The following is a 14,211-nucleotide window of genomic DNA, read 5'->3' as shown; positions in this document are numbered from 1 at the left end:
GTGGAGAAGAAACAGCCACAGAAATGGATGGAATAATCCTGTTGATTATTGGAGGGTCTCCAAAATGTTGGATTAGGTTGGGAAAGATTTAGGAAACACCAAAAGGGGCAAATGTCACAACAGGAGACAAGTACAGTACTGCCATAATTTATTTCTTGAAATATTTCATGAAAAACATGAGTTTCCCTTTCAATTCCCAAATCCCTGGAAGTCCAATGCTCACCCTTGTTTATTCCCCTTTGCTCCACAAATCAACCCTTTCCAAAAAAGGGGTCCTATTTGCAGACAGCCTCAAAGATCTCCAGAGTCCTTTTAATCTCCCGAATCTGCTTAGCGAGGATATGAACAGGCTGCATGGAGCGGTCCAGCTCCTCACACCTGGCCATCAGAGTGTACATCCCTTTGATGCTCATGTCCACGGATTCACCCAAGCTGTCCACAGCATCTCGGTAGGTCTGGATGTAGCCTACGCTGAGTGCCGTCATATTCTGGATGGCGCTGTTCAAGGCCCTCAACATCTGGTCCACTCTCTGTGCCACATCCATGGTCAGCCTTTCCAGATCCCGAAGGACCTGGGGATCCACTGGAGGGATATCTGCAGTTTTGCCTCGGACAGAGTGCTGGGATGACATTGATGAGGAGGTGGGCTCTGTATCATCCAGGCTGCCCCGAGAGCTCATCTTGATCTTCATTTGCAAGTTGTTGGCCACAAAATGTGTCAGGTCTCCATCGTAGCTCACTGTTCCTTCCAATTCCAAGGCGCTCGATATAGTGGCCCTCCTGCCTTCTTGGTTCTTGGATGCCCCGTATACCTGGCTTATCCCATCCAGGCTGTGACTATCCAACAGACGTCCTCCGGCCATGCTTTCCCTGGCTGCAACTCGCACGGGGTTCCGCAACCGCTTGGATTCTTCCCCGGCTACGGAATTGGACGAGGGGGCTTGGATGTGGACCTGGGCCATTATATGTTGCCCCTCCATCAGGCAATGCGGGAAGGAGACCTAGGGGAAACACCGAAGCAAGGGAAGGAGGGTGCAAGGCAAAGGCCCGGGGTGGGGAGAGAAGCGCAAAGAAAAGCCTCGAGGTGGTTTCAAAGGAAAGATTCCTCCGGAGACACAAAGCACAAAACGGATCCTTCCCACCCCATCTCCCGCACCTAAACACACACTGGAACCCCTTCCGCTTCCCGGGGGGAGGAGATTGGTCCAGGAAAAGGAGGGGATAAGAGCGGGTTGGCTAGAAGGACCAAAGGACCCTTCTCATTGGCTGTCCTGAGTTTGAAGACCCACCAATCGAGGTGGAAAAACCGAACGCTCGTTGATTGGACTCTCTCCCTGCCGGAAGGAGCAGAATATACACAAAATACCATCCAGGGCAGGGAAAGGGCAAGCGGAGCCTGTGAGCTGGCATTAAAGGTGCAGAGGATCATCGCAACGTTTGGAGGGACCCAAACACCGACATTTTCAATTCTGACCGTTAAAGAATGTGTTGTTGTAATGTGTATTTTTATTTTATTAAATTTATATGCCACCAGTCTCACTATCCAAAGCGCCTCTGCACCTAAAGGCCAGACAAGGAAGAATAGAATAGAATAGAAATTAGGAATGGAATTAGGAATAGGAATAGAATATAATGGAATGGAATTAGGAATAGGAATAGAATTAGGAATAGGAATAGAATAGGAAATAGGAATGGAATTAGGAGTAGAATTGAATAGAATTCTTTATTGGCCAACTGATCAGACACACAAGGAATTTGTCTTTAGTGCTTATGCTCTCTAGATGGAAACTGATCAAGGAGAGATTCAACCTAGCAATAAGGAGAAATTTTCTGACAGTGAGGACAATCAACCAATGGAACAGAAATTGCCTTCAGAAGTTGTGGGAAGTTGTGTTCATCACTGGAAGCTCTCTTGCCATTTGTCAGAAATGGTGGTGTTGGACTAGTTAACCTACAAGGTCCCTTCCAACTCTGTTAATCTGTAAATCTGTAAAGTCATAGGTACTCAGAGCTCCCCCCACCCACATAGGGTCGAGTGGTACAGGGTAGAGTCTTCCCAGTAAAAAGGTGAAGAGATGCAACAGAATCTCAACATTATAGTGGAAGGAAAACCCGGTGAATTCACTAGAATTTACTCTGAAGCAAGCAATACAAAGCCTCTTTGGGTTTTAGTTTTTAATCCACACTTTATTTAATTTATTCCTTTTTTAAATCTTGAATGAGATTTAATTCAGCTATTATTTTCAAGCAGAAGGAAGGAAATATAGAATTGTGGTCCTGCGAGCTGAATACACATCCTGCTGTTCTTTGGCATTTATCCCTGGTTGGCTCTTCCCATCTCTTAATGATAAAGCCCTTTTGGCTGTATCAGAAAGGGAGGAACAGGTGGAATATTGTTGGTCATGGAGATGTTAACCCTAAGAAAGGTGACAGCAATGAAGCAACAGAATTGCCCAAGACTGTTTCCAAGTTTACCTAAAAAGTTGCACCAGGTGGCCATAAATACACAGACATGTACAAAAGGGAATATATAGCTAATACCTTCCCCCCCCCTCCTGGCATGTCATGTCACTACCACCAAAGAGTAATTATGCAGAAGCTAAAAAAATGAGAAATTATGATATGATTAATAGAACTTGCATCATTTACTTTAGTGAGGTACTTGTAATAAATATTATTTCCACCTAGGCTTCTTTTTTCTTTAAGTGGACTAATTTTAAAAAATCAGTTATATAATAGATGTGTCCTAAAGATAATACAAATTACCATAGGCATGTATTTGTTGTTCTTACCAGCCCAATATATTATTTGAATTTGTATTATCTTTAGGACACATCTTAATGAAGTGAAGCAACTACTTGTATAAATATCACCCAAGCATAGCCTAAGGCTTGTGCCGTATAACCAAGATACAAACATGAACTTTGCTTGTTCAGAAACAAAACTCTTATTTCATACATTGTTCCTGTAATAGTTTTTGTTTATCTTCTTTCAAAATCTTTTTGTTGTATTTTTTACAAGAAAGTAAGCTTGAGGAACCAGACTATCTTAATTGTAAACTAATTTAGAATCTTTTGCTTTAATCTGAAAAATGGTGCCTTCATGTTTTCCAATTCTATGATTTCACAAAAGTTATTTGGAAAAAAGCACTTCTAAGTGCATGGCTGTAAATTGAGAGACACCTATACATATTGTTCAGAGTTTTACTGGCTTTTAATATTTGTAAGCTGCCCAGTTTTCTTTAAAGCTCACATATTGTATTCATCTGGGGCTCTCCACTCATTAACTGAAGTTTGCTTCTGAAACTATCTTTGCTGACAAATATTAAGAATCCATTTAAGTATCTTCTGGAATGGCCCCTCCCCCCAAACTATGTGCTCCTTTGTTCTGATTCAGAAACAAATGTTTTTGTAACAAGTATGATTCTAAACTTTTTAAATAATTGTGAAGTGCCTTATGCCACTCTTTCTTTTGTGTTTTTATATTTTAAACTGCTATTATACTGTATGCTGGCTTTTGAATTTGGACTGTAGGAGTGTTTTTCTTTATATCACTGGGAGACTATATAATGATAGCCGCAGGAAAGAAATTTAATATACATAAATACACAATCTATTCTGCTACATGGGATAGCAGAAAACATAGTGGGCATTATAATCAGAAGCAGAAAAAAACATATTACAGTTACCTTTTTACGTATTAGCATTCTACAGAACTAAGATATTCTTAACATAATGGTATTCAAAGTGGCCATCATGTGAAATTTGAACAGCCCTCTCTCAATAAGAGGGGAAGGGAAACAATATCATCAATCTCCAGTCTACAACAGAGCCCTTTCAGTAGTTCCATGAAGGCTCCACGCCCATTTGCACCACTCAGGTGACCCTCAGGACACAGATAAACCTCCAGGTGGCCTCAACAACTCTCTCTAAAAGGACGCAAATGACCAGCTGTCTGCAAGGTATATAAATCCTTCCTTTCCCCACCATCCAGTCAGAGATGAAGAAGCTTCTTGGATGAGAAGTGAAATGTCTTCAAAGAATAACAAGAAAGTCCAGTTGCCTCTTGAAAAGCCACCTTTGGCATATCATAATGGTAGCTGGGGAAATTATGAGAGTTGAAGTCCATACATTTTAAAGTTACTGAGGTTAAGAAAGATTGGTTCAAACATATTCACCACTTATATCCCTACTGATGATGCAGGACAGTCTGCTCCATGGCTACAGTGACTCACTCAAGTCTCATGGGTTTTGTGGTTTTCAAGCAATATGTTATATTAATCTGCTAAATTGTTTCCATCAATTAATTCAGATAAAATAAACTACAGAAGTCCTTGACTTACAACCATTTGTTTAGCGGCCATTCAGAGTCAAAATGGCACTGAAAAAAACTGACTTATGACTGGTCCTCACACTTATGACCATTGCAGCATCCCACAATCATGTGGTCAAAATGTAGGTGCTTGGCAACTGGCAGGTATTTACGATGATCAAAGTGCCCCAGGGTAACATGATTGCCATTTGTGACCTTCCCAGTTGGCTTCTGACTCACTTAACAACTGCTGTGATTTGCTAAAACCACAATGGCAAAAGGGTCACAAGCATCAGATGCCACTCACTTAACAACCACCTTGTTCAGCAACAGAAATTCTGATCCCAATTCTGGTTGTAAGTTGAGGACTCCCTGTATAGCTGCTACTGTACTGTGAGCTGGTGCCTGCTGAGACCAATAGTTAACTAAGAGTAAAATCAAGACTTGCAATGTTCATGGCTGAGGCTTCCCATGTATAGAGATACTTGTCTTACCTGGAAGGGGTGGGGTTTGGGGAAACAGACTAAATAACACACAACAAGCAGCTTTGTACAACAGTCTTAATTGGCACAATTTATTCAGGTTAGCCTAGTGTGCATTTTTCTTAAGATACCGTTTTCAATTTTTATCCAAGCAGAACAAGTGTGGCCTTTCAAACAGTCTCCACAATAGAAAATTGGTAAGACTGTTTTTCGAAGCATCAGAACTTAATCGAGGTATTGGAGAAAACAAGTGCGATCTTGGGTCATTTCGTGTCTCCTGTACAAAGCTAAACATGGACCTAAATATAAAGCTCCAGGACATGTAAAAATTCTATATGCATGCTAACTAAATAAGCTTGCTTCAGTGATCAGATTTTTGCCCGCTGGCTCAGCAAAACCTTCCTTTGTCCATTTAGAATTTCTGCAGGTGCGTAGCTTATGTTGCTTTGCAATCAAACATCAGCCACTATTATAAAGCAAATTATTTCCCAGGATCAAGGTACAGGTGTTTAAAAAGTTTCCTCTCAACTTCTTTGTCACTGCAGTGTCCCGGGTTACATCCATATTATCCTTTACTTTTTCAGCTACTCTAGAAGCTCCTGAATAATTGAGGTGAGGAGGAGAGAGACTGATACAAACCCAGTCTTTTGTTTGTTTACTTTGGGCTCAATTGGACAAGCCCCCAACAGGCGTCTCTACCTGTTCTCACTCTATCGTACTCTATTGTAACCTGTCAGAAAAGAAAGCTGAACTGAGAAATCCACCCTTTTGTTAAGATTGTTGTTTCTCAACCGTGGCAACTTTAAAACCTGTGGACTTCACTTCTTAAAGTTGCCAAGATTGAAAAATACTGACCCTAAATTTCACACCACAAGCAAGGAAAGGAATTTGGAGATGAACTCAAGGGGCCAAAGAAGCCAATTCAATGCCAACTCCTTGCAAGGATCAGGCCCGTTCAGTGAACGAGGAGCCAGGATTGCTTCCTGACCTAACCTATGTCTCAATTTGTTACTGACAGATCAATAATTCTCTTTTTTTACATATTGGGCTTCGCATTTAAGCTGTTGGACGTAGCCTTAAACTACGTCCAACAGCTATTACCACACTCTGTACAACTATAAGGCCCTTCCCCCAGAGCCAAGTCATCTTGGTTGGGTTTTCGGGGGCTAGACCCCAGGTGAAAACCTTTACCACAGTGGCCGCAGATAAGAAGCCGGTCGCCTTCTTCTTCATCAGAACTATTATTGCCATTGGTAACACTGGTATCAGCACACAAAGTATCAAGACCAGTCATGCATGGGATCCCAACGCTTCCATCATGGTGGCCCTCAATGCTACCCTCGTCAAAAGTCGGGTCAACCTCACAGAGGAGGTCCTGGCTCATGCTGGGGCTGTGAGCGTTGGTGTGAGTGCGACGGTGGCGAATGATGTGTGAGCTGAGCCGAAAGCTCTTCCCGCACTCGGTACACACATAGGGCTTTTCCCCTGTGTGCACCCGCCAGTGGTCCACCAGATTAGAGTGGTGGGTGAACCTCTTGCCACACTCAACACAACCGTAGGGTTTCTCACCTGTGTGGGTACGCCGGTGGTTAGCCAGCGTGGAACTTCCCGAAAAGCGCTTTCCACATTCCTGGCATTGGTATGGCTTCTCTCCAGTGTGCGTCCGCTGGTGGCGAGTAAGGCATGAGCTCCCGGTAAATCGTTTACCGCACACGCTGCACTGGTAAGGTGTAACCCCAGTGTGGCCACGCCAGTGCAGGTTGTAGTTGGAACTTTGAGAGAAAGCCTTGCCGCACAATTCACAACGATAGGGCCGTTCCCCGGTGTGGAAACGCCGATGTTGGAGGAGGTTGGAACTAGCCGTGAAGGCCTTGCCACAGTCCCCACAGACATAGGGGCGCTCCCCAGTGTGCGTCCGCTGGTGCTTGGTGAGCGCCGAGCTCTGGTTGAAGCTGCGGCCACAGTCGTTGCAACGGTACGGCTTCTCTCCTGTGTGAATGATCTGGTGCTTGGCCAGGTTTGAGCGGCGGCTAAAACTCTTCCCACACACGCCACAAGTGTTTGGGTGCAAAGAGGAAGACTGCAGGAATGGAGAAGAAAGTGTGAAAAAAGTTATACCTGTCTAGACCACCTATTTCTGAAATGGATGCTCAGGAAAATATGGCTTATTTGTGCCCCATCCCTTTCAGCAGTGGCATTTTTGCAAAATACAATAGCTAACTGAATTTCTACAAGCAGGGGTTTGTGCAGAGGTAAAAACAAGAATCAAGAAGGTGGCCAAAATGGCACAATCAACTTTTTATAGGTAGCCCTCAAGTTATACTTGTGTTTCCCTGAAAATAAGACTGGGTCTTATATTAATTTTTGCTCCAAAAGAAGCATTAGGGCTTTATTTTCCAGTTAAGTCTCATTTTGGGTGAAATACGGTATTAAAATGTGTCCGTCTGGCTGACAATCCAGCCAGACGGGATAGGGCTTATTATTATGAGCATCCTGAAAAATCACGTTATGGCTTATTTTCCGCTTGGGTCATATTTTCAGAGAAACACGGTAGCCATTCATTTAGTGACTATTCAAAATTACAATAGCACCAAAAAGTGACTTGTGACCAGGTTTTTACACTTAAGATTTTTATGGATCCCTGTGGTCATGTGATCAAAATTTGGACACTTGGCAACAGGAATATATGATAGTTGCGTTTGATCACATTTGGCTCTGATAAGCAAAATCAGATCATCTTAACAACCATATTGCTAACTTAACAACTGCAGTGATTCACTTGATAACTGTGGCAAGGAAGGTCATAAAATGGGACAAAACTCACTTAACAACTGCCTTGCTTATCTAGGGAAATTTTGGGCTCAATTGTGGTTGTAAGTTGAAGATTAGTCGTATGTGCATTCCTGTAGCCATCATCTTGACTTTTGACTGGAGATGGGAGGGTCTTGGAAAAAAACCCAAAAAAATTGGGAAGGAAAGAAGTTTTTTCCATTTTTTTCTTGCTTTTTTTTTTTCAAATGGCTTTCGAAAAACAAAACAAAATAGAGAAAAATGGTGGTGGTGGTAACTGTTCCCCCCCCCTCCCCAATTTTTCCAGGTTTTTTTTTTTCAGGTGTTCCTAATTCTATTTTTGACACACATATCCCTTTCTGCCTCAGGGAAAGATGTCCCCATCTATAAGTTCATTTTTACTTTGCATTGCGCAATGGAAATTCAAATATCTTTGGTGAACAGAGGATTTTGGGAAAGAAGGTCAGGGATGCTACTCCAGAAACCCTCAAGTGGAGAATTATTATTATTTCCTTTCCTGCCACTTTATTTTAATTATCGGCCACCCAATTCTATCTGAGGTAGAGAAGCAAATTTTACAATTTCTTTTTCAATCAGCCCAGGAACTAATACTGCATGTCCTAAGTTCTGCCCAATAGCCAAAATAAAAACCTTGGCTCAACTATTCCTAATGTGGGCCTCTCATACATTCATTTATTGTTATGTGTGGATCAGTGACACCAGGGTTAGAAAATTCAAGATGGCAAACTACATCTGCCCAATCGAAGCCCTGCCCATTTTCAATGGGTTGTGTGCAAAGAGATGGGCTTTGATTGCATTGTCGCGGCAGCCATCTTGACATTTTTGACACCTCCCACAAGAATGCCTTTGGTCGGTATACAAGAAGCGGGTGAAGCTAGAAGTGGCTACTCCAAATCTGAGAGGCTTAGTAAAAAAAAGTACAGTACTAAAATAACCTGAAAAACATCAGCTTGGAATTCTGGAATCAGCAATCCTGACCCATCTTAAGGATACTAAGCTTGGAAGTCTGGTTTAAGGGAGGCTTTCCCAGTGCTACAGACCTCTGAAGTGAAACATACATCTGGCCAAATTCTCTTTCAAAGCCCCGGGGTAAAATATGCTGTGTGCGGCATGTATGTGAACCGTGATACAGACAGTTCTGGAAAATCTGTTATGTATAGTACTGAAGCATAGCTGCAGAACTACAAGTAGATTTCACCTTACATCAGTTCATTTAGCGACCGTTCAAAGTTACAACAGCATTGAAAAAAGTATTTTTGACTATTTTTCACCGATGAACATTGCAGTATCTCCCGAGGTCAGGTGATAAAAATTCAGCTGCTTGGCAACTGGTTCATATTTATGACGATTGCAGTGTCCCCAGGGGTGATCAGTTTTTGCGGCCTTCTGGCAAGCAAAATCGACGGGGAAGCCAGATTCACTAATTAGTAACCAGTTAATTGTTGCTAATTTAACAACTGCAACGATTCACTTAACAACTGAGGCAAGGAAGGTGGTAAAATAGGGCAAAACTCATTTCACAAATGTTTCGCTTAGCAACCTAAATTTTGGGCTGAATTATGGTTGTAAGTGGAAGACTATCTGTATTCCATTAAATAACCAGAAAACCATGTAGTTGCAAAGTTTACCCCAAAAGCTATTGTTGGAGTATAGCTATGGACCTAAAGGAGAACCTCATATTCCCATGACTGATGAACAAAGCTCAGGGCAAGTCCCAACAATTCCTCAAGGTGTAGAATCATAGGGCAGAGGTGGCATTCAGCTGGTTCGGACCGCTTTGGGCCAACCGGTAGCTCCGACAATCAGTAGGTCCCACCCTATCCTGTCCTTTATTTCAGTGTTTCCCAACCTTGGCAACTTGAAGATGTCCGGACTTCAACTCCTAGAATTCCCCAGCCAGCATCCGCTGGCTGGGGAATTCTGGGAGTTGAAGTCCAGACATCTTCAAGTTGCCAAGGTTGGGAAACACTGCTTTATTTGCTTTCTAACTCATCTCAGTTGTGCAGCACAGCTGATTCCACCACCACCCACGCCGTTCTACTTACCGTTGCTGACTTGGAAGGTAAGCAGATGAGCTTCTAAATGCTCAATTTTCAGCGCTGCGCACAAGCGTTTTAGGTGCGCGCTCACCGAACTGGTTGTTAAACCAGGAGCATCCCACCACTGTATAGGGCCGAAAGAGATCTTGGAACTCTTCTAGTCCATCCTTCTGCTCAAGGAGGAGGAGTCCTTAAACCGCCCCATATCTCGGAAGTTCCCAGAATTGTACTTTACTACTCACCGAACCCTCTATTGGAATTGTGACTTTCTGCACCTCAAACTCTTGTACCTTCTGCTCCTCAGATTTCACCTTCATCTCTTCCTCAGTTGAGGAACCTCGTGAAGGTGCAGGACCCAGCTGGTTTGGGCAGAGACAAAACAATCTAAATAATAACCAATCCTTAAAGAACTTATTTCCTTACACGTCAGTTCTTCTACTCATCCAGTTAAACCTTCAATGTTTCTATCTTCCTTATCTCCACTCACCAGTTTTCCACCTGCAGGAAGTTCCATCTCAAATTCTGGATCCTCCTCCTCCTCCTTTTCCGTCTTTACTCTAAGCAATCACTTTTCTTCATTACCATGCACTCTGGCAGACAATCTATCCCGGAAAGAGGATGAATCCAGCTAGTAAACCCAAAGAAGCAAAATGAGAGATTCAGCATTTATCTTTTGTTTCCAAACATAAAGATAGTTTGTTTAGTTTGTTCCCAAACAAAGAGAGAGACACAACATCTCACAACCAATCTTGGAAAGTGAATGTCAACAACATATTTCAGCTTACACGTTCCTCATGCAAAGGCAGACAAGAATTTACCCAGGTGCAGTAACAGTAACTTCACTAGGTTGCAAATTGCTATAACTAAGTATCCACAAGGAATCCTCTTAGGTGAAACACTACAACTTGAATGCTAAGTAATCAGCAAGTCAAGCCTGTGTATTCTAGATTTAAAATATGTTCCTGTTGCATTTCATAGGGAAGGCCATTTGAAATACTGAATGTGTTTCATATCGCCACTTCTAAAAGCCTGGTTTTGTTTCTTTCCGGCATTCATTTTCTCAAAACTGAGTGGTATTCAGTCATGCACAAGGCATTTGTCACCCAAAACCTAACCATGCTTTTAGTAATCATGTTACAATCAAAAAAAATGTGCCTGCTTCAGATCCAGCCTGTTCTTTCAAACTTCAAAACACATGGCTTTGTCATGTTGGCTTTGTGCACCTTGATATTTCGAATCCTTTCCACTCCCTTCTTCAGTCTAGCACTCCGTCCCAAAGATTCCCAGGATCTGCCCTCACCTTTCACCAATGGTCCATCCATCTGAAAATACAGAAAGGAGAAAAAGGAATCCATTAAAAGGTAAGGCATAGGTTCAAATTAGATATCAAAATATTCCCAAGAACTTCCTATATCCTACTCAGGCCTTCCTTACATTAGTAGTTGGATTAGAAAGAAATATAAGATGCTTAGCATTTTTAAACTGGGTGTGTGTGTGGGGAGATGTCCAGAGTTTGTGGTTATTTATGTTGGTCCTGTCTTCATCCAGAGCTTCTAGAACAGAGATTCCCTTGAACCATTTTTTTCCTGTGCTCTCCATGTCCTCATCCATCGTGAATACACAGACAAAAGTAAATGGCTTTTGGAGAGAAACAAGATTAAAAGAAATCTACCTCTTTAATATAATTGACGAGTAGCAAGTAACTTGCCAACTGCTAGCCATTAGGTCCTGCAACAGCTCCATGAAATTAGTGAGGCCATAATAAAGACCAGATACAAATCAAATCCATAGATAAATAGATGAAATTTTGAGTGTAGCACTCAAAGCTTTCCCCGAAATTAGCTGCGTCCTTGAAGAAAGTCCAGATTTCTATTAAATCCTTAGCATAACCCTGGTTTCTAGGAGGGCCTAAAGGCAACATGTTATCTCGGTGGAGGATACAAAGTAAGACCCCAAGACTTAATCCCTAGACTGTGATCCCTAGAAAATTAAGGAGTTTGCCTGAACGTACAGCAGTTCATTTAGTGACTATTCAAAGTTGCAACAACACTGAAAAAAGTGACTTATATGACCCTTTTTCACATTGACCATTGCAAGCATCTCCATGGTCATGTGATTTACATTCGGATGGTTAGCAACTAGTTCGTATTTATGATAGGGTCATGTGATTCCCTCTTTCAACCTCCTGACAAGCAAAGCCAAGGGGGGAAGCCAGATTCCCTTAACAACTGCATTACTAACTGAAAAGTGGTTCCCAACCTTTTTTTGCCATGCCCCACCTAAACAACTCTAAAATCCTGATTTCCCCCCTCCCCATATAATTCTTACTATTCAAAAAGTGAACTCTACTCACACGGAGGAAGACTAAAAGACCATTAAGTTGGTTTAAACAAGGTTCAAATTGCTGCCATTAAAAATCAACACACACACACAGGGGTGTGGACCTCATGTTGGGAACCACTAACTAATATAGCAAGGAAAATTGCAAAATGGGGCAATGCTCACTTAGCAACATAAATGCTGTGCTTAATTGTGGTCATAAGTCGAGGACTATATATATAGGCTTGGCTGCCTGAGTCCCCAACACTCACCTGAGGGTTTAGCCTTCATTCCACATCTGGGGGCAGGTGGGGGGGACGATCCACAGCAACAGCTGGCTTCTCCGACCCACGTGTGCGGCTTTCCTTTCCAGCACCCGGAGAGGCGGGGAGGCTGGGACCCGGAGGATGGGTGAGCTGAAGCCGGGGGAGACGGGAGGGCGAGGAAAGGAGATGGGGACCCCTCGGGGGAAGGAGAGGATGTGACCGACCGCTTCCTGCGGATCCGGCTTGCCAGCCCGCTCAACCGGGCCTCTGCCGGGGGAGGAGAGGGAAGGGAAAGGAGGGGAGGAGATCCTCGCAGATGCTGGGGAAGATGGGGGGGGGGGAAAGAGCCGGGCAAAGAGAACCCGAAAGATTCCCTCTCCCCGCCCTCGGCAGTCGCCCCCAAAGCCCGCGCGCGGTCCGCTCTCGGGGCGCTTCTACGCCCGTCCTTCCGAAGTAGCGACCCTGCTTCGAGGAAGAGGGGGGAGGCTCCAAGGGACAGCAGGAATGCTGGGCGGAGAAGAAGGGAGGGAGGATGACAGAAGGCGGGCGCTTCGTGAGGATTGGCTAACGTGGCCGGCCCCCCCTTCTCCTGGTTTGTAATTGGCAGAGAAGGAGAGAGTGAATGGCAGCGGACAGAGAATGACAACTGCTGGAGAAGAGCCGACCTGAGCAGTGGGTTGGATGCCCGAGTTCTGGTCCCGCCCACTCCCTCTCCCCTTTCTCCACTAAGCCCTCCGAGAGCCGGGATCGCGCCCGTTCATTGGCTGGGAACTCTAACGGAACGCACGGCTGTAAAAAAAAACGGCGGACGGCGGTGAGGGGGGAGAGTACCGCCGGGGAGCCGGTAGTGGGTCGGCATCCTATTAGAATTAGAATAGAGTAGAATAGAACAAAATAAAATTGAATTGAATTGAATTTCTTTATTGGCTTAGTGTGATTGGACACACAAGGAATTTGTCTCTGGTGCATAAGCTCTGTGTGCATACAAACTACAAAATGATAAATCACGATCATAAAATACGATGATCATAAATCACAAGATAAATGATAAGGAAAGTTGAGAAAGAAGCAAGGGATTAATGTGGAAAAAGGCTGCCTGGAAATTGCCTGTAGGGAGCAGGGCTGGAATCTGATTCTTACAGTTGTTTTCCATAACATTTGGGGTGTTTGGAACAGGCTGTGGAGCCACATTTGCACTGCAGACATCAGGATTCATGCCTCTAGTACAGTGTTTCCCAAAAGTGGCAGCTTTCCGACATGTGGGTTTCAAGTTCAACTCCCAGCGTTCTGGGCACTGAAGTTCACATGACTTAAGTTTGAGAATCACTTGCTCTTGAGGTGATCAACTGAGAAATAAATGCCATTTACTATTGTTGTAAGTAGTGGGTTCCTGAAACAGAGGCTTCTGAAATTGTGTGTGTAATAAAACATTAATGTAATTACAGGTCTTTATGATCACAATTGAGGCCAAAATTTCAATGGCTAAGCAAGGGAGTTTTGCTCTATTTTACAACCATTTTTGCCATGGTGTTAAGCAAATCACTACAGCTGTTAAGTGAATCATGTGACCATTAAGCGAATCCGCGCCCCCTCCCATTGATTTTGCTTATCAGAAGCTGGATGGGAAGGTTACAAATGGTGATTATATGACACCAGGCCAATGCAATTGTCATCAATACATATTAGTTGCCAAGTGCCTGAATTTTGATCATGTGGCCATTGGGATGTTGTAATAGTCCTAAGTGTGAAAACCAATCATAGGTCACTTGTTTCTGTGCCACTGTAACTTTGAACGGTCAGTACGTGAATGGTTGTAAGTTCCTGTATCAGGAATGGTTTTAAACAATTCACAAAGTCATCCCGACTGTGTTTTCTCACAATGTGCTAGATTAAGGACCTTTGTGAAACAGTGTGATTTGTGAAAATACCACAATTTCTGTCCTTGTAGCAGATATCCCAAGGCTAGTGTGCAATTTGAGATAT

General features: G+C 43.3%; 2 protein-coding genes across 3 annotated transcripts; both read right to left on the bottom strand.

Annotated features, from left to right (window-relative positions):
* Positions 1 to 143: 143 nt before the first annotated feature.
* Positions 144 to 1,196, bottom strand: BORCS6 (BLOC-1 related complex subunit 6). The gene has a single exon (XM_081932954.1). The coding sequence runs from the start codon at positions 978 to 980 to the stop codon at positions 276 to 278; it is 705 nt and encodes a 234-aa protein (XP_081789080.1). The 5' UTR covers positions 981 to 1,196; the 3' UTR covers positions 144 to 275.
* A 2,329-nt stretch (positions 1,197 to 3,525) lies between these two features.
* Positions 3,526 to 12,781, bottom strand: ZNF771 (zinc finger protein 771). 2 transcript variants are annotated; one of them, XM_081933257.1, is made up of 6 exons: positions 12,235 to 12,781; positions 10,867 to 10,965; positions 10,131 to 10,271; positions 9,886 to 10,002; positions 6,363 to 6,873; positions 3,526 to 4,099 (listed from the first exon to the last, which is right to left on the bottom strand). In XM_081933257.1, the coding sequence occupies exons 3-6, from the start codon at positions 10,155 to 10,157 to the stop codon at positions 4,035 to 4,037; spliced, it is 720 nt and encodes a 239-aa protein (XP_081789383.1). In that variant the 5' UTR covers positions 10,158 to 10,271; positions 10,867 to 10,965; positions 12,235 to 12,781; the 3' UTR covers positions 3,526 to 4,034. The 2 variants fall into 2 exon arrangements, with proteins under 2 accessions (XP_081789383.1, XP_081789382.1); XM_081933256.1 differs by lacking the exon at positions 3,526 to 4,099 and having other exon boundaries at positions 4,858 to 6,873; positions 12,235 to 12,776.
* Positions 12,782 to 14,211: the final 1,430 nt, after the last annotated feature.

The sequence above is a fragment of the Natrix helvetica genome, assembly GCF_964273705.1.
Source record: "Natrix helvetica genome assembly, chromosome: Z".
Classification (NCBI taxonomy): Eukaryota; Metazoa; Chordata; class Lepidosauria; order Squamata; family Natricidae; genus Natrix; species Natrix helvetica.
Note: the sequence above shows the minus strand (reverse complement) of the source record. Positions and strands in the feature narration are given on the sequence as shown.

Coding starts and splice junctions, on each gene's coding strand:
- ZNF771 (XM_081933256.1), bottom strand. CDS start 10,157: ATGGAACTTCCTGCAGGTGGAAAACTG. Junction 10,003..10,130: donor TTCCTGCAGGTGGAAAACTG/GTGAGTGGAGAT, acceptor TGCCCAAACCAG/CTGGGTCCTGCACCTTCACG. Junction 6,874..9,885: donor CAATTCCAATAGAGGGTTCG/GTGAGTAGTAAA, acceptor CCATTCCTGCAG/TCTTCCTCTTTGCACCCAAA.
- BORCS6 (XM_081932954.1), bottom strand. CDS start 980: ATGGAGGGGCAACATATAATGGCCCAGGTCCACATCCAAGCCCCCTCG.